This window comes from Terrapene carolina, unplaced genomic scaffold, assembly GCF_002925995.2.
Source record: "Terrapene carolina triunguis isolate 2854851 unplaced genomic scaffold, T_m_triunguis-2.0 Scaffold42, whole genome shotgun sequence".
NCBI classification, from domain to species: domain Eukaryota; kingdom Metazoa; phylum Chordata; order Testudines; family Emydidae; genus Terrapene; species Terrapene triunguis.
The window spans coordinates 55,508,136-55,534,620 of record NW_020664393.1 but is presented as its reverse complement, the minus strand read 5'-3'; the positions used below and the strand labels follow the sequence as shown (position 1 = coordinate 55,534,620).

Genomic DNA, 26,485 nt, shown 5'->3' with positions numbered 1-26,485 from the left:
GAGCTTTCAGTTTATACTTATTGAACTATTGACCATTTGGAAGCCAGGACAGAAAGATTAGGCTCCTGAGGAGGGTTAATTCCTTTTTTAAAAGAAATGTGTAGACATAGGCTCAAGACATTTAGTCTCTATTTTTTTTATATGACCTCAGTTCTTGTTCACCTTGACAAGATGCAGCCCAAAGCTTATTCTGTAGTTCCTCGAACTTCATACCTCCAGAAAAACACAACTCTAAGTTCATAGATTCATAGATTCCCAGGCTAGAAGGGACCATTGTGATCATCTAGTCTGACCTCCTGTGTAACACAGGCCCTAGCACTTCCCCAAAATAAGTCCTAGAGAACATCTTCTAGAAAAACATCCAATCTTGATTTAAAACTTATCAGCGATGGAGAAGCCACCGTGACCCTTAGTATGTTTTAATTAAATTTACTAAACAATTTTTTCATGTCATGCTTCTAACGCTGTTCCTTATTGACTTTGTGCCTTGAAAAAGAAAACACAAACAATCCTTTAGTTTGTCAGCATTCAATAAAAATGTATTTCAGTTATTTATTTTATTACCATTGTATGAAATACAACTTTAGTTCAGCAGGTCAGCAAAAGAAACCACAAAGCTGTGGGTTTTGCTGTGGTAATTCTGATAGTCAAAATCCCTTCCCCAGCCACAGTTCTAGCTTAACAGTGCTTTTCGCAGTAGTTTCATGATGATTTGGACAGTGATGAGTAATTGTTTTTTATAGATATAACCTGCACTCTGTCCTCTACCTTGCAATCATTGCTTTCAGCAGAAGCACCAACAGCTTATTCCTGCTTATGCTGCTTATGTCAGTGGAGATTTTTTGCTTTCAAAGGCTTTATTGCCTCATTGTTGAAGTCATTCCAGAAAAGGAAGTTAGTGGTAGAGGTGGAGCTCATCCATATCTAGTCACAACAGTGAACTTGGCCCAAAGGACAACTGTAACATATCATAATTCCCTAATGGTGTCTCTTGCTTTTTTGGCATAAGTAAAAATAACTGAAGAGAATGCTGCTATTTTTTGGCAGTGGCACAGTTTTTAATTTATTAGTAGCCAAAGCTGGCATAGCTGCTGCTTCTATTATTATAATGCAGATTCTGATGATATGACTAATATAGCATAGCTTCCTTGTAGGTTGTGTGTGGTGCTTCTATAAATACTACAGTAAACAGAGTTGAAAAGTTTAGGATTGTTACAGCTAAATTCCTGTCACGAAGAGTGGCAAAGGTAGTGCCCTGTTATCTTTAGTCTTGGCTTTGGGTGGTGCTATCTTCTAAACTGCCTCTTGTAACCTTGAAAATGGTATCTTGGGCATTTAACTTGTTCTCTCCTCTCCTGCTTGTCTTCCCCAAGTTCCATCTTGTTCATTCTCTCTTCTCCCTCCAATCACCACTCTTTTTACCCTATTTTTGTATCTTTGTCTTCAGAAGCAGAGAACAGTATAGGTGTGTTAAGTCATACAGGAAGTTGTGCATAGCCATGAGGTAGTGAATATTGATTCCACTAAATATTTCTCTTATGTCTGAAATATATAATTAGTGGTCTGAAAAAAAAGCGGGGTGGGGGATTATATCCCCAGACAAAGTAAAACTTTATGCACTTAATACAGATAATTCATAATGTTTTATACATATATTACATAATCACATTCAATTTTTAGCTCATTAAGCTATTTATACTTATTTATTATTTTTAAATGAAGCAACAGGCCTCATTCACATTATTAAAAGAAAAATACATCCTGTGAGTTTGAGGGATGGGAGTGTTTGAGGGTTTAGTGAAGTCCAGTATTGTTGGGGTTTCTCTAGGAATAGGGGGCTGAGGTGTACTGAGATTCAGTGGTGTTGAGTGGGAGTCTCTCTGGAGTTCAGGATTTCTAGGATTAGGGGTGTCTCTCTGAGGATATGGGACCGAGGGGATGGTGATACTCAGTGGGACAGGGGGTCCCTCAGGCTGGAGATGAAGTGACAGTGGTGTTGGGGTACCTCTGGAGCCAGGGTGAAGTGACAGTGGGGTTGGGAGACTCTCTTGGGAATTGGGGAGCGAAGTGACAGTCAGTGAGGTTGGGAAAGTCTCTCTGGTGGTGCAATGAGTTCCTGGGGCCCATCATTGTGGTGCTGCTTCTCTTTCCACCCCACCTCATCTCTGTTGCTCCCTGCCCCACATACAGACACTTTAAATGCTGCTCACTGGTGCTGCACACACCCATGTTTGTTGTTATGACTCCTGGGAGCATATCCCATTGTTGTTTGTCCTGCGATTCTTTCCCAGTGAATTGTGGAAGAACTTGTATGTCCTTGTGGGTACACAGGGAAACTATGGGGAAAGTATTGGACGACCATCAGCACTCAGTGATTTAGTCTACATTCTCACTGCAAAGTGGGCTGTTTACCAGCCTATGTGAAAGAAGCACTGGGTTTTACCCTACAGCCCCAGATGAGCCAGCTAGTTAAAGGGGGAGGGATTAGGGGCAACACCTGAGTAAAAACCCGAGTTAACTCTGCAGTGAATATATATGCTTACTGATGAATTTCTAAAGAAGTTAAATGTTGCTTTGAATCATTAAGTGCGTACTTGGGTTTAATGCGTGATGCTTGTGTGACTATGGGTGACTACACTGCAAACCACCCCACCCCACAAAACAAGCTGCAGAGCTCATGTATACAGATGGGCTTGTCTACACTTACATTTTATAGCACTCTAACATGCTGGCTCAGGGGGGTGAAAAATCACCCCCCTGAGCACAGCAAGTCTGAGCCCTTTAAAGTGCTAGTGTAAACAGGCTCCGAGCTAATCCCCTCGTGGAGGTGGGTTACCAGGAGTGCTGGGAGAGCTCTCTCCCAGTGCTCGCACGTGACCACACTCACACTTCAAAGCGCTGCCGCGGGAGGCTCACAGGGCTTGCACTATAGCACTACAGCACTAAAAAATAGCCATGCAGATGTTCCCGCTCAGGCTGGAGCTTGGTCTTTGAAGCTTGGGATGGAGAAAGGGTGTTACAAAGCCCAAGCTCTGGACTAAGCGGGTATAGCTACATGGCTATTTTTATTGCCGTAGCGTGAATCTGAGGTTGTAGATGTGGGTTCTGAGACTCATTGTTGTTGGTGGTTTTTTTTGCAGTATAAACAAACCCTGTAAGCCAGGGGTCCCCAACGCGGCGCCCGCCGGCACCATGGCGCCCGCCGGCACCATGGCGCCCGCCGGCACCATGGCGCCCGCCGGCACCATGGCGCCCGCCGGGGCATCTAAGTGTGCCCGTGTACTGGCCGGTGGACAAGCATTCGCCGAAATGCCGCCGAGAAGCAGCGTCATCCAGAGGCGTTGCCGCCGAAATACCTCCGATTTTCGGCGGCATTTCGGCAGCGACGCCTCTGGATGACGCTGCTTGTCGGCAAGCAGCGTCATCCAAAGGTGTCACCCCTGAAATGCTGCCGATTTTCGGCAGCATTTTGGCGGCAACGCCTCTGGATGTTGCCTCTTGTCAGCGGCATTTCAGCGGATGCTCGTCCACCGCCACGGTCCTCTGTGGCTCGTTGTCTGGCGCCCGCCAGACGAAAAAGGTTGGGGACCACTGCGCCACATGATTTTGATTGTCATATTAGTCTTGATGGGCAAATTGATAAGGGCTTGTTACATTAAATATAGGAATGAAAAATGTTTGTGTTCTTTCCTTATTTTGTTTCTCAACTATATACGGGGGAGGGGGAACGGTTGGCCCTGCCTACTTGTGCTTCCACAGACTTTTCTTATTCTTCGTCTGAAAATTAATAGGGCTCCTACTGACCACAAACCACTGTTTTGTCAGAGGCTCACCATCGAGTTATTCCACTCTGATCCTCACCAGTTCCTGTGTGGAATCTTTCAAATCTGGACACTTAGCCAATTGATGCTTTTTCTTCTGTCTCAGAAAAAAAAAATGTTATGATATAGGAAGGGGGTTCCTCAAAATGAAACTTGTTCTGTCAGGGATTGGTAGTGTCATTTAAGACCAGCTTGCAGGATGGAGTCACTGACGGTTTTCTACTGTCTCATTGGAATCCCCTGGCTAAGAGGCTGAGACAGCTCACTTCCTATGACTAAGGGTATGTCTACACTTACCCGGTAGTTCGGCGGCGAGCGATCGAACTTCTGGGTTCGACTTATCGCGTCTTGTCTGGACGCGATAAGTCGAACCAGGAAGTGCTCGCCGTCGACTGCGGTACTCCAGCTAGATGAGAGGAGTACCGCGGAGTCGACGGGGGAGCCTGCCTGCCGCGTGTGGACCGAGGTAAGTTCGAACTAAGGTACTTCGAACTTCAGCTACGTTATTCACGTAGCTGAAGTTGCGTACCTTAGTTCGAATTAGGGGGTTAGTGTAGACCTGGCATAAGTGTGGCTCCATACTTGCCCAGCATAGCTTGATATTCCTATAACGCAGACATCTCCCTAGAATAGAGAATATTTTGTCTCTGCAGATATGCAGTTTAAAGGAAAACGCAACTGTGTTAACACAAGTTGTACAGATAGGTATGTATTAAAAGAATACATCAGTTAACATTCATAAATAACAGAGGAGCTAAGTGGTGCATGTGAATGTTTCAGACTTTCTGTTACTGTAAGTAGCTCTGACCTTCCATCTTGTAACTTCCATTTTGCAGTATGTGGGATGTCTTTTAATCTTTTCTCTTCCCTCAATGCCCTTTTCTGGCCACAAACCCACTCAACCTCAGCAGATCAAATTCCACACTTTTCACAGCTGCTGCCCTCCTCCACACATGCAAAAAATGTCTCTCCTGTTGCCTGAAGTTGAATTCCAGCTGACTTCATCCTTGGCTTTTAGTAAACTTTCCCCCTCACGCCTAACATTGCAGCAGCACTCTCCCTCTGTCCCAAAAGGGCTGCTGTGTATCTGTGTAGAGGGAAGGGTGTGGGTAGTACTAGAATTCAGGAGTGGAGTCAGCTGGGATTCCTATTCAAGCAGCAGGAGAGACACTCCCAGCCTGAGTCAGAAAAAGGCAACAGCTGTGATAAGTGGAATGTGTCTGGGTGTGAACGTGGGGGTGTGTCCAGAGCACAGTGAGGAGCAGGTGAAGGAAAAGTATCAGCTCGTTTTGACTTGCTAAAATGATTTTGGCTTTTTAATGTTAACGCTTGATTTTGGTGGAGTTTTGCTATCAAAGAATTTATTCCATTATATTTATATAAGATATTATGGCATGTTGGGCCAAAATTATGTTTAAAAATTAATTTTGTTACTTTTTACTCATACACCTTTTTGATATTGTGCCCCATACCAGTTTTAGATCAGATTTGCCAAGTCAGTAGGGGTGATAGAGCTTTGATATTTTTTTTTTAAATGCTATCTTTATGCAAGCATGGTGTCATCTTTGTAGGTAAGGTAGGGTGTACATAATGTATTTTGTATTAAGTTTTTTAATTCCTGCAGAATAAGTATTTTCTGTTTTGTTTTTCGTTGACCAATATACTGAGGTCCCAAAAGGAGAGGGCTAATTTATCTGACTTGCTCTCCAGCTGTGCAGTGTTCCTCAACCCTCTGCTAGTTTGCAATGGAGAATGTTCCTGGGTAACTATTTGACTACTACAGTTTTCTGTGTGTGCCAATCAAATGTCATGTGACTAAAGAAAAGGGAGACTAAAGCACTTGGCTTTTACGGTGCTAGTGGTGCCGCATCAGTAGTTAGGCAGATACTGTAGGTAGAAATATGTGTGAGCGAAATTCTAGGATTATTCCAGTCTAGGAGCAAATTTTTGTGAATTACAAAATGGCAGGTTCAGGTTCTCCATTATGATACTTCACCGCCGTTGGAACAGTTAAAAACATCTGCCATTCAAAGGCAATCTCTGAAGTCAACAGAGAATAATGTCTCAGAAATGCTACACATTGTAAAATGAATACGGGATTTTTTGTGTGTGTGTAGGGTGATTTAAGTACTGCCGAAGTACTAAAATACTGCAATTATTATTTTTTAAAAATTCTAAGATCAAATTTTATGCTAATATAGGCATGGCTGTTTGTTATCTATATTTCAAGTGATCTCAGAGATAAGGGTTATATTTATACATAGTAACGTTTTAATTAATAAGCTTTTTTTGTTGCTGTTCTGAACCTTGGAAAAAGCCTTATACAGCTCACTTCTTGTATTTGGGACATCCGATGTTGGTTTTTGGCATATTTTGCTCTAAAAAGTTGGCTCTTTTATAATTTGTCAGTTCAAACAACTTTTCTGAGAAAACCAAAGAGATCCTAGAGTGTTGGGAAGTTAATCAGTAGGAATTATAATTAGCATAAAATACTGTGCACATCATAGTACACCTCTGATCTCCACATGACTTACAAAGATGAACATAGGCGACGTGTAATGGAGGCTGAGGGAGGCTAAGCCTCCCCAAACCTTGTGCTTCTGGGGGTAGGGGCAGTGGTTGATTTGGGGCTCCCAGAAAAATCTACCCCCGGCTACAGCCTCAGGGCTAGAGGAGCTCGGGGCACAGAACTTTTCTGGTCTCGGGGCCGCAGTGGGGGGCAGGGGAGAAGGAGCGAGTGGGGGTTGGGTCTCGGGGGGGAGAGGCGGAATGGGGGTGGAATAGGGCGGGGCCATGGGGAAGGGCGGGGCAGGGCCGTGGGTGGAATGGGGGCAGTGCTGCAGGGGAAGGGACAGAATGGGGTGGTGGGGCCATGGTCAGGGCTGCAGGCAGAAGAGGCAGAATGGGGGGAGGGGCTCCAGGCTCGGGGCTCCAGCCAGGGCCGAGAGCTTCACCGCAGTCCCGGCCAAGGCTGAGAGCTCGACCCTGACCGAGACTGATCTCTCAGCCCTCCGCCCGCGCTCCCCCCCAGCCAGGGCCATGTTGTGGAGGGGCCGAGCTCTCAGCCGCCCGCCTCCACCCTGGCTGGGGCCACGGTCCGGGGCTGAGAGCAGAGGGCTGGGGTGGGGCCTCGACCAGAAGAGGCGGGGCCTCAGCTGGAAGAGGTGGGGCAGGCGCTAGCCTCCCCAAGGGGAAGCTTCACCCGCTGCCTATGAAGATTAATATTTTCTTCAATTCAGAGACTGATCAATAGAAGCACAAAGAGGGTTGTGATTTGCCTGAGATCGTAAGTTCTTTTCTTGACTCTGCTGATTCACTTTGCTCTCCAGAATTCTTGTTCCCCGCTTCAGTGGCTACAGTTGCTGCATCTCAATATTGTATCCGTGGTAGGACTCATGGCATTTTTAAAGGTGTCTCCCAGAAGTGCAGCCAGCATTGGTTGGTGCTAGTTGACTCATGGCCTGAAAACAAAATATTAGTAAAAATTATAAATATTTATTGGAATATGTATTGATTTATACTTGAAGACTGTCATTACAGTTTAGGGTGAGTAATGACAAATTATTGATTGTCTTGAGCACATAGGGTGTTTTCTCCTTTAGGTACGGTGAAGACAAGTATGTGACATAAAGTACTCAAAACATTTTTCACATATCTTTTATTAATAATCTGAACCATGAAATTTAGTTATGATAAATAGAATTAACACAGTTCATGTGTATACATATTACTACATATTCAGTTCTACCCTTGGAGACAAGAATTTATTTTCTAATAAATGTGCATTGGCACACACAGTAGAAGAGGCAACAGCATTTTGGGCACTGAAGTGGAGCATCAGGGGTACTGGCATGAGCAAATTATGCTGAGGCTATTCAGCCACATTTTCTAAAAAAATCAAAGCAATTTCACATTACACTGTGGTAGAGGCTGCCTTTTGAAGTAGAATAACTTTATATACATAAAGAGAAATTAAGATTCATGTTGTTGCCTTTATATAACAGAAGAAGGGGATCTTAACACAGAGATGTGAAATCCACTTTCAAATACAAATTCTGTAGAACTATGCCTACCATTCTTCAGGCAGAATATTATACAGTTGTCCTGCCATTATACAAAATATGTAGCCACCCCTAATCCCTACAAGAAAAGTAAGTTACTTAGTTGCAATGTTTTTACTTTGGTAGAGCTCAGGTGCCCTGATTGGGTTTGGAGCCCCATTTTGCTAGTTGCTGTCCATAGACATAGATGTGGTCCTTGCCCTGAAGAATGTACAATCAAAGAAGGTGAGCAATACATGAAGAGTGGTGGAAGAGCAGGAATCCCACAAGTTGTTCATAATTTACATATATATTTTTATAAAGCAAAAGAACATACATATGAAACTTGTGTGTGTTTTGATTGTATCACTCTTCCCTACCATTTTTATGTCACTAGGCTTTTCTCTTCTGGGCAGGGACCACGCCTTTTGCCTCCTCCTCAGTTTCACTTTGTCAGGTGGTGTTCAGATGATGAGGAAAGAAGAAACACACCTATGCTCTATAGCACCACATTGACCAAGAAGCCCAAATCTCAGAATATAGCAGCACCTCCCCTAATCCTTCTTCTGAACAGACAGGATATTTTGTCTCAGGGGGTCAGTGTTTCATCCAGGTTAAAACAGATAGATTTTTCATAGCCTGGTATATGAACAGGGAAAATTAATAAAACCGGGCTACTAAATAAAAAAAGGTAATATATCTAGAACTGTGTGGGAACTGGAATTTTTGTTTTGCTGGGAATTCTGTGATTTTGAAATTATTTTATTCCAAATAAAAACAAAAGAAAAAATTTGAAACTTTCTGCAAAATGAAATTTTTGAAAAACCTTCATTTGGGGTCAATTGAAACATTATATTTTGTTAATATCAAAACATTTTCTGATTTTGACTTCATTTTATATAACTTACATTATAAAATACATTTCAAAACTGTATGATCCATGAAAGAAAAATTACAAATAACAAAGTGTGAGTGAAATTCTGGTCCCGTTAAAGTCCATGGCAAAACTATTTATTTCAGTTGGGCTAGGATTTCACTGAAAATATTTGTTATTAAAAATATCAGTTCTTCATTCCTTTCTGTTTGCTAAAGGATTTTCCACGTCTCCTTTAACCCTAAAGTATGCTCTTCATTGCATCAGTGATTCTCCAGGGTGCACAAGAGCTACCAGTGTTAATGTAGTTCTGCCTGATGAGGTGTGACATATGCCTTTTTAACAAATACAAAGGAAAAGTTGAATGGAAAAATATGCATAGATTTCTGTTCAGGTGGCCAGAAACAATAAAAGAAAAAATCATGTCATTTGAAAGGATTGGAGCTTTTTTGTGGAAAGGTCTGTAGATCAAAAACTCAAAGATATTTTTTCAACCAATGTAACTACTTGGCAAATGAATTATTAACAAGCAATGATATCATAGTGCATTACGTATGTGTAGCAGTGAGAAAGGAAGTCTTAGTTTCTTTTCTAGTCTCTGTAAAATTAGTTGCCTTGATCATCAACTAATGCATAGTAGAGTATTGCTGAGGATTACAGATTGTCCAAAGTTTATGCTTTTAAAAATTTTGTAATAATGCAATTTTAAAACTTTGGATGGTGTATTTACTTGATAACCTGTTCAGTGCTTTGGGAAATATAAACTTTGGAAAGCACTGAAACCTAATATGAGAGACTAGTACAAAAATATCAGCAAACTTATAAAAGAATTAATAAAATATATAGCACAGCTTCTTAATTCATTTATGTCCCTGATATACCTTCTATTTAAATATACTGTTGCACATGTCAATCCTGTCTTTGCTTTACTGTGCTTTATGATTGGAACTTCATCCGGACTAGATTGACTAATATTTGTGGATGCACTCAGTTAACAGATAACCTGGTTTTATCTTGACAAAAAAGTATTGTGAAATAATCCTAGATGTGTTTGCCCAGATATGTTCTAAATGAATATGCCTCTTAACTGTTTATTATAAAAGACTTAATTTGTAGAATTGTTGAATAAGTAGTCACATGCCAGTTTTTTTTTTTAAGTTTATCTGTAAAATAAATATTTACTTTACCTTCTGGTAGTCCACATTTAGAGTGAATTACTGCTATAATTCTAAAATGGAAAACATAATTCAATTCCTAGTGGTTATAAATGAGAAGATAATTTCTAATTCCAAGTAGGGTTGCCAACTTTCTAATCGCACAAAACTGAACACCCTTGCCCAGCCCCTTCTTCAAGGCCCCGCCCCATTCACTCCATCCCCCCTCCCTCCATCACTCGCTCATTTTCACCGGGCTGGGGAGGGTTCCTTTTCAACCGGGTGTTCCGGTGGTGGGAGGGAGGGGGAGGAGTTGATTGGCAGGGGCTGTAGGTGCATGGGAGCGGGGGGGTGGGGGAGGGAAGGGAGCTTGGCTGTTGGTGGGTGCTAAGCACCAGCTAATTTTTTTCCGTGGGTGCTCCAGCCCTGGAGTACCCACGGAGTTGGCCCTTATGGTTAAAAATATATATATATATATTTTTAACTACTAAGAAAGATAATGCTGCTTGGTACTTATACAGCACTTTTCATCTTCAAAGTGATCTATTAAGCCTCAATTAAGTGACATGACATCCTTCTTAATGAGCCAATTTTCATTTAACCAGAAATAGGGTGACCAGATGTCCCGATTTTATAGGGACAGTTCCGATTTTTGGGCCTTTTTCTTATATAGGCCCCTATTGCTCCCCACCTCCTGTCCCAATTTTTCACACTTGCTATCTGGTCATCCTAACCAGAAAGTTCAAGACTATCACCATGTTTCCCTCAGTGCAGTTTTAACTAGCTCACTAGAGTTTGGGCCACTTCCTCATGTACAGTGATCAGATACTATGATGCAACTTTCTGATTGTTTGAATTCTTATGCAAGTCCATTTTAGAGCAGCTTTATTTTAACAATTTAAAAGCCAATATCAGAAATGTTTTTCACACATTAGCTAAATTAGCTCTTTAGATCTGTCCAGAAATTTACCATCCTCAGCCCAAAGTCCCACTTATAACAATTGGCTTACTACAAAACTTACAAGCTAACCATAAGATCATATTTCCTGACAAACAATTTTTCTTAATTAATTATGTATTCAGGACTGACCTTAAAGAGAGAGAAGTGAAGGGACAGGTGGTAATGAACTACAGGTGATTTTTCTTAAAGCATCCAGGAAAGAGTATATGCAAAAGTCTTCCCTTATTGATGCTATTAAGTGTTACTCTGTGCCAAATAATTTTATTTTTACATATTGTAGCCTTTTATTCTATTTAATGTTAATTATACTCCAGTGGATTCTGCTCTGGCAGCTACAGTCTCAAGTTCAACAAAGTTATCTCTGTTCTAGATCTAGAGCCTATAGGAACGCATGAAACCATAGGCAAATAACACATACAATTACAACAGCATTTATCTTTTAGTAGTTTTATTAAAGTTACCAACAAAGTTATAAATGTCACAGCATATACAAATCCTAAAGATAAGTACAATGTACCAGTTATACCTACAGACGTATTCACGTCCTCCTAGATGGTGTTAGTCTGTTGGCTCTCTCATGGATTGAGCATCAATACGGGAGTGGTTCCTGCTGGAGTTTCCCATAGGAAGCTCAATTTTCCTGGTCTGGGCACCTTTTTTATACTGTCAGTCTGTCTATACCTACATTCTGCACATGTACATGGAAGTGTCAACCTCTCTTATTGGTCTGTGTCCCTTAGAAACGCAAGTGACGCCGAATTCTATAGGCTGTGTAGGTTCTCGTTGACATACCACCTTTATCTCGCAGTTAAGGCACATGTTAGAGACAAGATTTGTTGTTGCAGCATTTTATAATTTAAATTTAACTTTCCCAGCTACATTTTCACGATATTACCAGTTGGTACTTCTTTTCCCATAATTTTTCGGGTTATTTCTCGGTCATTAACTTACGCCATCATTTCTTGTCTCCAAGGTCTAAAATAGCTAAGCTAAAGTCTTGCAGGCCTCAGCCCACAGTTTCTTGTGTTTCAGCTTGTCTTACTCATATCTACTACATAATTCCTCTAAATATACATCAATCTTATTCTTTTATAATCCTATAAATCAACTTTAATTAACAACCAATGAATATATATGTCATAACATATTGATTAATTATAACATCACACAATAAATGGATAAACTAAAATCATTAGCTAGAATATGCTTCCTCTTAACTACGTGACATATGTTTAAATTTTGTTATGTGCAGCCAGCCTTAAATACTAGATAGTGCTTAATTTTATAAAAATCTCTATATGGTTTAAATACTTCTGTCATGTCGTTACCTATTTGTTTTAAGTCAATTAACTCTTCTCTTCATACCATTTATTATCTTAGTTCAGGGGTGGGCAAATGATGGCCCGCGGGCCGCATCCAGCCCATCAGACGTTTTAATCTGGCCCTTGAGCTTCTGCCGGGGAGCAGGGTCAGGGGCTTGCCCGGCTCCATGCATGCCGTGGCTCCGCGCGGCTCCCGGAAGCAGCGGCATGTCCAGCTCCTACATGTAGGGACAGCCAGAGGGCTTTGCATGCTGCCCCAGCCCAAAGCGCTGCCCCCGTGGAACCACGGCCAATGGGAGCTGCAGGGGCAGCGCTTGCAGATGGGTCAGTGCGCAGAGCTGCCTGGCCAGCGCCGCGCCTCCATGGAAGAGCTGGAGAGGGGACGGGGCAGTACGCAGAGCCACCTGGCTGCGCCTTCGCGTAGGAGCCAGAGGGGGGATATGCCATTGCTTCTGGGAGCTGCTTGAGATAAGCGCCGTCCAGAGCCTGCACCCCTGACCTCCTCCCATGCCCCAACCCCCTGCCCCAGCCCTGATCCCCCTCCTGCCCGCCGAACCCCTTGGTCTCAGCCCGGAGCACCCTCCTGCACACCAAACCCCTCATCCCCAGACCTCTATGTCTATCCAGAACCTGTGTCACAGCCTACAGCCTTGATCTTGCAAACATTTATGTGCATGCTTAACTTTACTACTGTGATTAGTTCCATTGTAACAATGGGACTACTCATGGTAGTGAAATATATTCTTAAGTGTTTGAAGGATCAAGGTTTAAGATTGTCAGCTGTTGGTGGTACTCCCGAGGGCATTCTCGACCCAAAAAATTAAAATTCTGAGCACAATATTTTAAAATTCTGCAAATTTTATTTGTCAAATAAATGTGGAGACTCCAGCATGGCATTGGGGAGCACAGGCCATGCTGCAGAGAGGTGGGAGATCACTGTGCAGCTCCCCCCCAACCCTACTATAAAAATTGTTCCAATGCCACTGCATACAATGTGTCAACATTTATGTAAAATGTGTTTGTTATACATCTATGGTTTCTTATATCTCAATTCTAATTTGAGACATAAATGCACTGTTTTTCAATAAATGCACTAATGTGCTTGTTTAAAACAGAAGTTAATTGCCAGTTCTATTCCCTGCTAGAACAGCTGCAGTGGATGTACAGTGCTCAGGTTTTGAGTGTAGTAAAATCAAGGAATCATAGAATCATAGAATATCAGGGTTGGAAGGGACCTCAGGAGGTCATCTAGTCCAACCCCCTGCTCAAAGCAGGACCAATTCCCAACTAAATCATCCCAGCCAGGGCTTTGTCAAGCCTGACCTTAAAAACCTCTAAGGAAGGAGATTCCACCACCTCCCTAGGTAACCCATTCCAGTGCTTCACCACCCTCCTAGTGAAAAAGTTTTTCCTAATATCCAACCTAAACCTCCCCAACTGCAACTTGAGACCATTACTCCTTGTTCTGTCTCACTGAGGAGTTTAATATGTGAGTTAACAGAATATTTGTGTATCAATTTTTGTTGTTAAACTTTAAGGGAGATGAAAAGGATAAATGTTGTTGCCTGGATTCTTTCCATTGTTATAGCACTTGCAGATTTTATAACAGCAATTTGAATTATGGTTGCATGTATGTATATGAATGTACACACCCTCTGAATAAATTGCCACAATAGATGCTTTCTGTGGTATGTTTTTCACACCTATGGAAAATGAACCAATGTTTGTCCTAGGATAGCAATTTTTTAATGGTATTGTGGGACTATATATAGAATTTGGGTGCATTAAAACTTGAAATTGTGTAATACTTGCCAAAAATGTATGAAAAAATTAATCTACTTAACTAACTGCCCTGCCATAATAGATAAAATGTGAATGTTTTTAGTCCAAACACAAACTGCAAGTGACTTGGAACATTGGAGCAATATGTTTTCATTGATTGATAGCCTTTTTGGAGTAACTAAATAAAATATAATTGTTTTTCCTTTTCAGATATTGCTTTGTTTTTGCTTTGGGATACCTCACTATGTGCCAAATTACTAGAGTCTATATCTTTGATTATGGACAATATTCTGCTGATTTTTCTGGGTAAGAAAAAATTATATACTCCATTTCCCCCACACCCCAACAACAACATATAGTAGAGCTTGTCTAATGTAATACTGTATTTATTCTGATAGTAAATTGTTGGATGATAGAATAACTTGAATTTCAGTTACTAAGTTTCTGTCACTACCTGCAATATTTTGGGCAGCAAAAAAATCCAAAAAGTGGTTTTACAGCAAATCTAGTTTTGCAAGGCACAAATTTAAAAAGCATTAATTCAACAGTATTTAGATACTAATTTAACTTAAAAGTGAAAGTTTAAAAGTCAATAGCATTGAAGGCCATATTCCCTAGTGGAGCCCTGGATTGGGACTCAGGAGTTGTGGGTTCTGCTCCTGGTTCTGTTGGTAGCCTCTTGGGTGACCTTGAGCAAGCCACTTTCCTGCTGTGTGCCTCAGTTTCCCCATCTGAGAATTGGGATTATGACACTGGCCTCCTTTAATTGCTTTGAGATGTACTGCTGAAAAGCACTATATAAGAGCTAGTTGATATTATTTATTATGCTATTTTTCTTCCCAGACTTCTGGACTTGAAATCAGAAAGCAAAAGGGAGCACACAGTGTATTAATATTAAAAAATTCTGTCAGGAAATATAGAATTTATATTAAATAGTTCAAATAGTGCCATTTGCCCACCATGTATAAATAACTTCCTTCAGGTATATAAGTGCTCATCCAAAGCTCATTGAACTCAATGAAAGCCTCCCATGGAAGTCAATGGGTTTTGGATCAAATCCATACAGTACTGGTTTGGGAATACTAGTGGAATCTGAAAAGTGACAAGCATTTTTGGCATAATTTTGAATTATTTACAGTAGCTTCTGATTAAAATGTGAAAACTTATCAAGAGCTTCCAGTAGTATCTGAAATGTTGTATCCTGTATTCTGCTGTGATAACTGTTGGAATTTGAAGCACATTGATTTCAAACTCAACATTTTACTGAGTTTTACCAGAGTCACAAACTTATATAGTTCAACATATGTTTTCTGGGAACTTGTAAGTTGGTGGAATTTTCCATCAGAAAAACACAGAGGTAGATAGCACGTCTTTTATTTCAAGAAATAGTACTAAAACAAAAAATGAAAAGAAGTTATCATAAGCAGGACAGGAAGCTAAACTTTGCAGCTTGGGGTCCACCCTAGTCCAATGATTCTGGATGTGGAGACTGATCTTCTCAAAGGCATCCTCCTCCTCTTAAGTAACCAATTTATAGAACGTCCATGAGTATTTGTGGAAACTGAATTGAGACCCCTTGTTCACCAGTGAGTGCCTCGGTGCTCTGTCATGTGAATTTTACAGACTGAGAAATAAGATTTTGGGGTGCTAAAGCAAAGGATCTGTCTCAGCGTTGAGAGTGGCAAAGACAAAGACTGTTTCTTGGGAGGAAAGGTTGAGGTTTTTACAGCGTTCTTCCTCCTTATCAGATCTGTGATATCCTGTTGGTGTCTGTTTTGCATAGAATCTTCTGCCAGATCAATGGTTGTGGGTATCTCAGAAGATGAGAATGAGAGGGACTTGTATTTTGCAAGACATGGCTGAAAGAATTCTTAGTAGAAGACTGATTTAAATGTTAATCATTATGAGGGGAAGTAGAAATAGAAAGACGATCAAGAATGGGATCTAGTGATATATCTATGGAGCTTTTGTAGGGGGCTACTGCTAGAGTCATCCAATTTAAGGCAGAGAAGGGACCAGCATATCATATAGAAACTGTTGAGTTAGTTTCCAAAGAAGCAGAGTCTCGCAATAATTGGTGTTTTTTCCCCTTAAAGTCCCAGCTCCTGGTGAGAGGTAATTATACGATAATTTTAGTTTACTTTTTTTAAGACTGAAAGCTTCTAGCTCTCATGACACTGGAGAAAAGCTTAAAAATGTGAATTCTAAAGGCTTACAAACTTGAAGGCAAATGAAAAATGTATTGTATTTCAGATCTTATTATTTTAAAGCCAGGCTTATAACTTTGGGGGATCTGACTTGTGTTATGAATGCTCGGGGTTGGCAATACTGAGATTCACGTACGGGCAAAAAACATACCTAAGCCATTGGTTAGATGCAGTCCCATAATTTTTTCTTGCCATTAATTATTTAGTCTCCAGAGCAGATGTTGATGTTACTTGGTACAACTAATAAGAGTCTCAAATAGAGTTTGAAGTGTGATAGAACAGAATAGGACAAATTTATTCCAGATTTAACTCCACTGAAATCAGTGAATTTATATCAGAAATTAATTTAGGCCCAGTATATTTAGTTGAAACAAGTAGAAATTCCACTTATAGTTGGACATAGGCCCAGATGTATTGTAGTCTGTGTCTTTTAAAAATACGTAATTAATAGAAGGGAATTGCCCAGTCCAATTATTTCTTCCAGCTCTTACTTAACTCAGGTGGTGCTTTCCTGTTCCTATGCAATTATTGTATTTTGTCACTTGGAGGCCAGGGACTTTAACCAATTGCTCATATTCCTGTTCTGTAAACTGTTACCTTTTGTGTGTGTGTGTCTCTCTGTGTGTGAATTTCCCACCCTGTTCTAGCTGCACAGACTTTTAAAAAAAGTAATAAAAAAATTCATACACAGTAAACACTTTGACCAACTAAAACACAAAAATTACTGGCAGGGCTACACAGTGATGGATAGGGCCAATAAACTGAAGACTAAGCTGCCTCAAACAGGGACACAATTCTGTAAAAAGTGGAACAGGCCGTTGCAGGAAAATACCCATATATATTGCAACATTAATTTGACATGTGGTTTACCTTCCAGACTCTTAGTTGTTTGGGAATTGGTGGCATAATCATGTAGGCATCTAGCTACCATGTGATGGGCATACTAGAAATGCTCAATAGATATTCAATACCAACGGAATACACTATAAGAAAAATACTACAGTTCAGAACACACAACACAGATTAAAAAATACTATAAACTGGCCATAATGTAGAAGCTGAGTAGGTTACTGTATTACTAAGATTGCGACTGTATATTAAATCTTAAGTCATCATGACCTAAGCAGCAGCTAACTTCACATTCCTACTGCTCTTTGGAAGGGCATTCCTGGGCATATAACAGCTAAAAGTCAAATCATTCAAGTATATAAATAGAGAAGGAATAATCACGAGTAGTGCTTTAACTCTGAATTTCCTCGGTTTGTAATGTTTGGTTTAGTGACAGCTGCAACATCTCTGTAACTTGCTTTTTTAAACCTGTAACGGTATGTCTACACTGCAGTCCGAGGTGTGTTTGCGGAAGCCTGTGCTGCTACACTGCTATTTTTGGCTGTGCTAATGTGAGTAAAGCTAGTGTGGGCATGTGTACTAATGCTGCAGTTACACCTTGAACTGCAGTGTGGACATACCCTAAATTATCAATATGTACTTTCAACTGTAACTCTATATCAATGTCGTTTTTTTGTCTTGGAATAAATAAAAGGATAAATAACCAAAGTAAAAACAAAACAAAAATAGTAAGGATAAGGTCAAGAACAGCATAGTTTGTCACATGCCTGCAATATGACTTCAGAAATCACATCAGCATGAACTATAGCAAACTTCTTTAGTAACGTGATCATCTGTGAAAGTGTAGAACTAGCTATTGTAAACTGAGAAGTATGTATATTAATACATACGTCTGCCTTTTGGTAATAATTTTCTAAACATTAGACACCCATACAAATGAAAGGTGGTTTATTAAGTTAAAAGTTACAGCTGCTTGTATTTTCTTTCGAATATGGGAGGAAAAGCTTTACAACTAGTCAATATTATGTATTTACAGTAAAATCTTTATACAGAAAAATTAAATGTACAAAGATATCCTTAGATAGTGAAAATAAATAGTTCTCTGCTTCATATCTTGTTACTTTTTTATTACATCCAAATAAATTACTTCAATTTTTCAAAGTTAGTTACATATTATTAAAAAAGATGTTTTTGTTGTGAATGTGGCCAAATTAATTCTTGAGATTTGCTGTCCTGGGTTTTGATTTCAGCTGAGCTTCTTAAGTGAGTTATAGCCATATATTCACTTCAGGGATTGCTATTGTCTTATGCATACTGCTGCTGTTGCTGATTTATAACAAAGAAATAGTCTTCTGTGCCCTTCGCCCCTTACTCCTCCCTCTTAAAATAAATAAATAACATACACACACACACCCTGTGAATTTATATGTTCGTCAGTTAAATTTCTGGAAATTTTCTCTTATTTATTTAAACATTTAGGACCCAATTCAGCAAATGTATGCATTGCTTTACCAAACTGCTTAAATCCTGGACAGTTATAGATCTTGGCTCTTCGGTGGACTGACCTGCTGTATGTAGGGAATATTTTCTCCTCGCTGTGTAAACATAAGACCAAGATCTAAGCTCCAGCGGTTAGACATTTTGTCCACTTCCAGTGGGGATTGCTAGTTTAACCTATTCCCAATTTTAAATGTGAAATTAAAACATGGATATTCTTATTTAAAATATCTTTATTTTTTTCCCTTGTAACAGCCCAATGATGATAATTACACAGAAGATCACTAGTCTGGCTTATGAGATTCATGATGGTAAGACTTTTTGAACTGCATTTTTTTACTTTAATTCTTCACAATGTATTTTTTATAATTTCCCTTCAGTTTATTTTTTCAGAAAATTAAACCATGAGTTTGTGCTGTGAATTTTATTATCCCACTACACTTTTTTTTTTGGGGGGGGGGGGGGTAGCTTGCACAGAAAACAAGTCTTATTGTTCAGAAGATACCACATGTCACCAAAAGATTGGCCTGCCATCCTCTCCGCCTCTTTTGGGCTGGGGCATGGATCTCTAATGAGTTAGCAAAACAGAATCTCCAAATTCAGAGATCAGCATTGGATTCACAAATTGGTAGAACAGGTACTAGTTGCTGTGACTTTACATGACATAAATACCACTTTTACTAAAAAGGGAGTAAGTAGAGAAGAAAGACAATACTTTTTTCTTCTTTTCCTAAATTTGTTCTGTGCTATGTTTAATTTATCTTGTATAAGACTGTGAATTTTAATGTTTATTGGATATAATATGAACAGAACTATAATATGTTAATTGTATATTACAAACATGTTTAGGCATGAACAAAGAAGCTTCATAGTTGTATATATGTCTTAAATGGCTAGAGAAAAGTTGACAGGAGGTGAATTGTCCCAGTGTGTGACAATATATAGAAGTGAGTCTTAAGGGTGGGACTGAAAGAAATGATTGGTATCAGGTTATTTTATGAGCTAGTTTGATTTCTTGGTCACTTTGAGAAGTAAGAATGATAGTGTGGACCATGAAAAAGACTGACAATGTGCCTTCCACTCAAACTACTTTAATCAATTTTAAAATGCTTAGAGACAAGATTAAATATTGAAAGGATGACTTCTGGGATTATAGCCACAAGCGGCTGGGGTAAGCTACTTGTTCCATTGAAACAGGTTTAAGAAACTTACCTGTTCCATTGAAACAATTTAAGAAACTTCTGATCCACTGTTTTTAAAAGCCTTGTTTGTGTAAAATGAACTGAAATTGTGGCTAGACAATCCTCTGTTATTTCAGCTGTTGTGCATTGTATTTTTTGTATAGCACTGAAGTATGCTTGAATAAGCTCTGTGATTGTTTCCCCTTGGGAAAACTCATGAAAATATGATGTATATCTCATGAGACTAATCCAGTGAGAGAATTTTTAAATAAATGCATTTGTTGTAAAATAATTGGGGTTTGTTTTGCAAATTATAAGTCAAATTTTCCAACTGTCTATAATGGTGTCCTCCAGTCTCTGTTGTCTGGCTCCATTTTATTTTATTTTATTGAATTGTAGAATATCAGGCTACAGGAATTAAATGTTATTGCTTCAACCTCCTAGATTCCTAGTCTCTTTACATGCTTAAGGATGGGCCCCTACTCTAAGTATCTTGCAATCTATGTTGAACACAGCTAATGTTGACAATGTAGGAGGGAGAGGAAAGAATGACAATGACTGACTGGGCCTATCTCCAGTTAGTTCTGTATTTATACCTTATCAGCGTAAAGCACAAGGACTTTGCCCCTCCCATTCACTCAGTTCTAACTGCTGTCACACCTATGACTATTTCACTTCAAAGTCTCTCGGATTTCAGAGACTAATTCAAAGAGATGATTGTGTAAACTAGTGTGACAAAGTTCCTCCTCTATCTTGGTGGGTCCTGTGCTTATTGGCGGATTTTCTTGCCTCAGAGATTCACCATGTGGGTTGGGGAACAGCCCAGAGACCTTCCCCTCTGGAAGAACCCACAGTCCAGGTCAATTGGGAGGTTTGGGGGGAACCCGGGCCCGCCCTCTACCCCGGGTTCCAGCCCAGGGCCCTGTGGACTGCAGCTGTCTATAGTGCCTCCTGTAACAGCTGCATGACAGCTACAACTCCCTGGGCTACTTCCCCATGGCCTCCTCCAAACACCTTCCTTATTCTCACCACAGGACCTTCCTCCTGGTGTCTGAAAACGCTTGTGCTCCTCAGTCCTCCAGCAGCACACCCTCTCACTCTCAGCTCCTTGCGCCTCTTGCTCCCAGCTCCTCACACTCACACCACAAACTGAAGTGAGCTCCTTTTAAAACCCAGGTGCCCTGATTAGCCTGCCTTAATTGATTCTAGGAGCTTCTTCTTAATTGGCTCCAGATGTCCTAATTAGCCTGCCTGCCTTAACTGGTTCTAGCAGGTTCCTGATTACTCTAGTGCAGCCCCTTCTCTGGTCACTCAGGGAACAGAAAACTACTCATCCAGTGACCAGTATATTTGCCCTCTACCAGACTCCTGTACCCCACTGGTCTGGGTCTGTCACACTAGTCTTACATCTATTACAGCCCTAACAACGAGTCAGTACCTTTTTAAAATATCTATTTTAAAGATTACAGTTTGAATTTCAAAATTCCACAGATTCGTTTTAGACAATTCAAGTTAAGCTATTCACTGGAATTCCCCTGCATCTTAAACCCTGCTGTGTCACTCTGTCAGTGACTTTCTCTCACTCTGTTTTGGCCTCTCTTTGCTCAAAAACAGCAAAGGTAAATTTTTTAAATGGTCCCCACTGTAGCAGTATCGTGTTTGCACTGGTGTGTAGAGATTAGCTTGTCACACTTTCCTCTTCACCTTGCCTCTAAATTTTAAAATTTATAAAATAGTCAAACATTTGCTCCAGGCTGAAATATGACACAGAATATCTCAACTCACTAAACTTTCTCTCAATACCATGTTTTTATAGGGGAAAAGAGAAGTTGAGCTCTATTCAAAGTATGTACAATAGATCAGAGAGGGTGGTGGTTAGTTGGTGGGATACATTATACAATAAACAGGGGGTATATTATACAATAAACAGGGGGTGCTGATTAAGTGTGATGGAGAGCATGAAAACTTCTCACTGAGTGTTCATTAAGGTGTACAGTTATTTGCAGTTAAATAAGTAATGTAGAAATATCTGGTGAATACGTGTCACAATTATGGGGCTAGCTGCACCTTTGTCCCCTTTCTGGTCTCAGGTGAAATGTTGTGATTCTTCTGCTCTTATATTGGGACCTGTACACTATTGAGTACTATTTATCAACTGCTTATTGTGGCAGAATATACCCTACACACTTTTGTAATGTATGTATGTATGTATAATAAGGTATGCCTTGTAAGGTATAATTTGAAAACTCATACTTTGCTAGCCAGTATTGTCCTGATTAAATATGTGTGGCAACACTTCCCCTGTATGATGATGTTAATGCAAGTTCCAAACCCACAGCCCTGCCCAGGCTGAAGTCAGGTCTGTCCTAAACAGAGGAAGGAATTTGTGCTTGCCTTACTTTGCATTTAAGCACTAAACAGAGTCATAAAGCGGCAGGGCTGGGGTAGGGGGCAAAGGAAATTCAAACAGGTGAAAAAAACAGCAGGGAATATCCTTTCACATAGACTTTCTGTCTCCTGCGTATCAGCTGGAAATGTTTTTCAAGAGTGGGACTGGAACTATAAAAGGGAGGGACAAACGCCCCAGGTACCTGCCCCACCCTCATCCATCACATTCACAATGTCTGAAGAGACAAAGGAAACAGCCTTTGGGACTCTTGGGAGAAATCCTCCTGACCTAAAGAGTTTGGTCATTAAAACTGCTGAAAGCACGTGGTGAGAAAACTTTGCTATGAATCTAATGTAGTTTAAGTTAGGCATCAGTAAGCGTTTTATCTTTAATTTCCTTGTAACCATTTCTGATTTTTATGCTTCATTACTTGTACTCACTTAAAATCTCTCCCTTTGTTGTTAATAAACTTGTTTTATGGTTTTATCGAATCCAGTGTATTCAAGATGAAGTGTCTCCGTAACTCCATTTGGAGTAGCAAGTTGTGTGCATATTATTCCCTTAAAGGAATAACAGACTCCGTATAGTTGTGCTGTCCAAGTTTCTGAGGGAAAATCTGGGATTGGGAGTGTGTTGGGGTGATTCTGAGGTAGTCTTTAAAGCTGGTAAGAATCCAGGTGTGGCTGGCTGGCTGCAGCACACACAGACAAAGTTGGGAGTGACTTACATGCGGGAGGCTGTTTGTGAGCAGTCCAGGCTTGTGGCTATCGCAGCAAGGTTTCAGGGCAGGGGTGACACAGCTACTCATTAGTTTGCACCTGGTATGTCACACTTATCACCCTGCAGATGCAACTGGATTTTGGGCACCTGCACTTCCTCCCTGTAGGGACCTGTGACCAGTGATATTGGCCAATAACTTTCTTCAAACAAAATATTTTTATGTAATAGTTGGGAAAAGCACTAGAGGGAAAAGGATTTTAAAACAAGTAACGTTAACTCTCATCTGATCTGATGCTTCACTACAATATAAGTTAGATAGGCTTTTCTTTTAAGTTATCAGAACAGAACCAGCTTCTCCTAATGAATCCAGAGCCTCCTATTTCTCTCCCAGCTTCTTACCTATCTATCTCATAGAACTGGAAGGGACCTTGAAAGGTCATCGAGTCCAGCCCCCTGCCTTCACTAGCAGGACCAAGTACTGATTTTTGCCCCTGATCCCTAAGTGGCCCCCTCAAGGATTGAGCTCACAACCCTGGATTTAGCAGGCCAATGCTCAAACCACTGAGCTATCCCTCCCCCCTTCTTGGAGAAGTCGTCATGATAGAACTTTGAATTCTGGGTTTTTGTCTTGAAATCCTGTTCCTTACCACCCGGAACCAAGGTGTCAGGCTATGGCCATCTGGTAGTATCCTGGGGATATGTCTTCCTGGCCACATTCCAATCAAGCAGAGTTCTGTACTAGAGTAGTACAAGTGCAGCTGCTGGAAGCACTGTGTGAATGTGAGTTCCAAAACACTGCATTGACCTATATGAATTGGTAGGTGACTTCCAGATTGGAAATAAAGAATAGGTAGATGGCAAGAGAATATGGTCCCAAGGAATAGTGGGAAGACATTGGAGGATTGGCAATATTTGAGTGGCACTAGCCACTCCCCCTTAGAGTGCCATATTAGTGGATGGCAAATTGTGTTAGCTCAAGCTTTAGCCTATGTCACCTCTCAAGGCAGCCAACTTGAGTTAAAAGCACCACCACCACTGAACTGGAGTTGAAGGGTTTTTGTGTGTCGACAGGACTTGAGTTATAACTTGTTACTTTTGCAGTGAAGACAAGCTCTTTGGGATTCTCAGTCTGGATCTGTCAATCTGCCGCATCTTGTTCAGACTGCTTTCATTGTTCCCCCCCACCACCAGGGACAGCAAGTTAGAACCACTGTGCTACTCATTCTAGCGTTATCTCTGAACAACCCTTCAGTGTAAGTTATGTGATTATTAGAAAGGGCCTCTTTCCCTAGGTAGTTAGGCTCTGCTATCCTGTCATACCCTGAGGGTGAAATATCCATTCCCATATACAGTACAGAAACATCACACCAGTGACAGAGCCAGATACCATATTAATAATTATTAAAGAACATTGCTACATTTGTTACAATCTATATTTGCACTTTCTGTGCGCCTAGTGTGCATTCTTTTAAAATGAAGACTCTGTGTGCTAATTTTGTAGGGGCATATTCTAACCTGGCTCCCATTCTATGCTTCTCTGACTTCAGTAGTATTGCATGTATTGTAAATTAGCATAGAACTTTGCACATTATGATTAAATCTTAAACTTCGTTCTGTTGCATCTTTGGTATGACACACTTCCCTATTTAAAAGTTTGAGTACCTTAGGAAACTGTGTTCCCATTCATACTTATTCTTTGCTGCTTGAGGAAGACTTAGATGAACCCTGTGGTGGGTTTTTGTGCGCTTGTGACTGTATAAATGGACTGACATCACAAACACAAAAATAGGAAATCTGGCTTGTACAGTGGCACAGACCTGAGTTATATGAAATGACTTATTTCGGTAATATACAAAACAATCAGTACATTCAGTAAATGAATTTCAATTGCCTTTTTTGTACCAAAAGGCCCATTATGAGGGAGATATTAAAATGAAAACATTCTTCTAAGGTGGCTACAAAAAATGGCAGACATTTGATTTTTTTAAAAGCATCTCCTATGTAAAGTAAATGGCAGAATGGAGGATTAAAGTTCTTTAGGGGTGAGTGTAAGATCTAAGAGAATAATAGGTAACAAAATCTGGAAATGAATAAGTAATAGACTGGGCTGAGTGAGAGTCTGTGAGTGGATATGTGGGTGGCTAGCTGCATAGATGGATGAATGTTAGCATGGGTTAAAGTTGATTCTTCATCATGCCAAAATGTTTCTCATTTTCCTGTGTAATTTTATATGATACATCAAATATATGTAAAAAACATTGTTCTCTCTCTCTGCTCCTAAAATGAAAACAAACATCTATCATGCCATTGACATTAAGGTTTTTATAAGTTGGGAACCTTGGATATTGGCAAAGCACTCCTTAGTGTGGATGCAGCCATACTGGTGAAGCTGTGCTTTGTACCAATGCCATAAAATCACCCTCACGAGTGAAATAAGCTGTTTGCATGGTGTCTAGCACAATGGGGTCATGGTCTATGACTTCACTGCCTGCCAACTTCAAGAAAAGTGCTGCAAGCAACATCAACCTCTGTACGTGGCCTTCATCGATTTCATGAAAGCATTCGACTTCATCAGTGGTGAGGTTCTGTGGAGAATTCTTAAATTTGGATGCCTGCCAAAATTTGTTGCCATCCTCTGACTCCTCCATGACAACGTGTCTGTGATGGTCGCCAGCAATGGATCCGAAATGGACCCCTTCCTGCTATAGACAGGAATTAAGCAAGGCTGTATCATCGCGCCAACCCTTTTCTCCATCTTCCTTGCTGTCACCCTCCTTCTCATGGCTGACAAGCTCCCCTCCGGACTTGACATTCAATACAGAATGGACAGCAAGCTCTTCAACCTCATTTGTCTCCTATCCACGATAAAGACTATCACTAAATCGGTCATTTAACTCCAACTTGTGGATGACTCTGCCTTGTGTGTCCACTCAGAAGAAGATATTCAAAAAATAGTCAACGTTTTCTCTAAGGTCTACAACCAACTCGGCCTCATACTCAACAACAAGAAAACTAAAGTACTCCACCAGCAGGCTCCAGATCACCAGGATCCTGCTCCTGTAATTCAGATCAATAAAGAGACCCTGGAGAATGTTGAGCACTTCCTTTAGCTCAGCAGCTCTCTGTCACAGAAAGCTGACATTGACAAGGAAATTCAACACTGCCTTCAATATGCCAGTGCAGCTTTCGGACACTTGAGAAAACATGTCTTCAAAGATCGTGGCATCAAGAATCAAACCAGGCTTCCTGTATACCAGGCCGTTGTTATCCCTGCTCTCTTGTACAGTACCAAAACCTGGGTCACGTACAGTAGATGCCTCAAGGTTCTTGAACAATATAATTAACACTACGTCTGCAAGATCTTCCGAATCAGGTGGGATGATTGACGCACCAACGTCAGTGTTCTGTTTAGGGTGACCAGATGGCACGATTTTATAGGGATGTACAGGAGTTGGCCGGGGCTCGACCCGCTCCAGGGCGGCGGGGAGCCACACCGACTCACTACCTGCTGGGGCTTGAGTGCTTTGTCTGGCTGTAGGGTCTCGCCCGGCAGCCCTTGCAGTCCTGAAAGATACAGGAAGCCCCACCCCGGCTCAGGGCGGGCACCAGCGTTAGGTCAGGGCTCAGACCCTTAGTCAGGGTTGAGCAACAGTAAACAAAGTATTCAGCCCAGGCCCTAGGTCAGGGC

At 40.8% G+C, this 26,485-nt stretch overlaps 1 protein-coding gene across 1 annotated transcript in view; it reads left to right on the top strand.

Annotated features, from left to right (window-relative positions):
* The window catches only part of MBOAT2 (membrane bound O-acyltransferase domain containing 2), a 190,356-nt gene that overhangs the window by 102,384 nt on the left and 61,487 nt on the right, over window positions 1–26,485 (top strand). Inside the window, exons 4-5 of the mRNA XM_024200479.3 lie at window positions 14,165–14,260; window positions 18,763–18,818. Coding sequence (XP_024056247.1) covers window positions 14,165–14,260; window positions 18,763–18,818 — 152 coding nt within the window. The remainder of the gene's footprint in view (window positions 1–14,164; window positions 14,261–18,762; window positions 18,819–26,485) is intronic.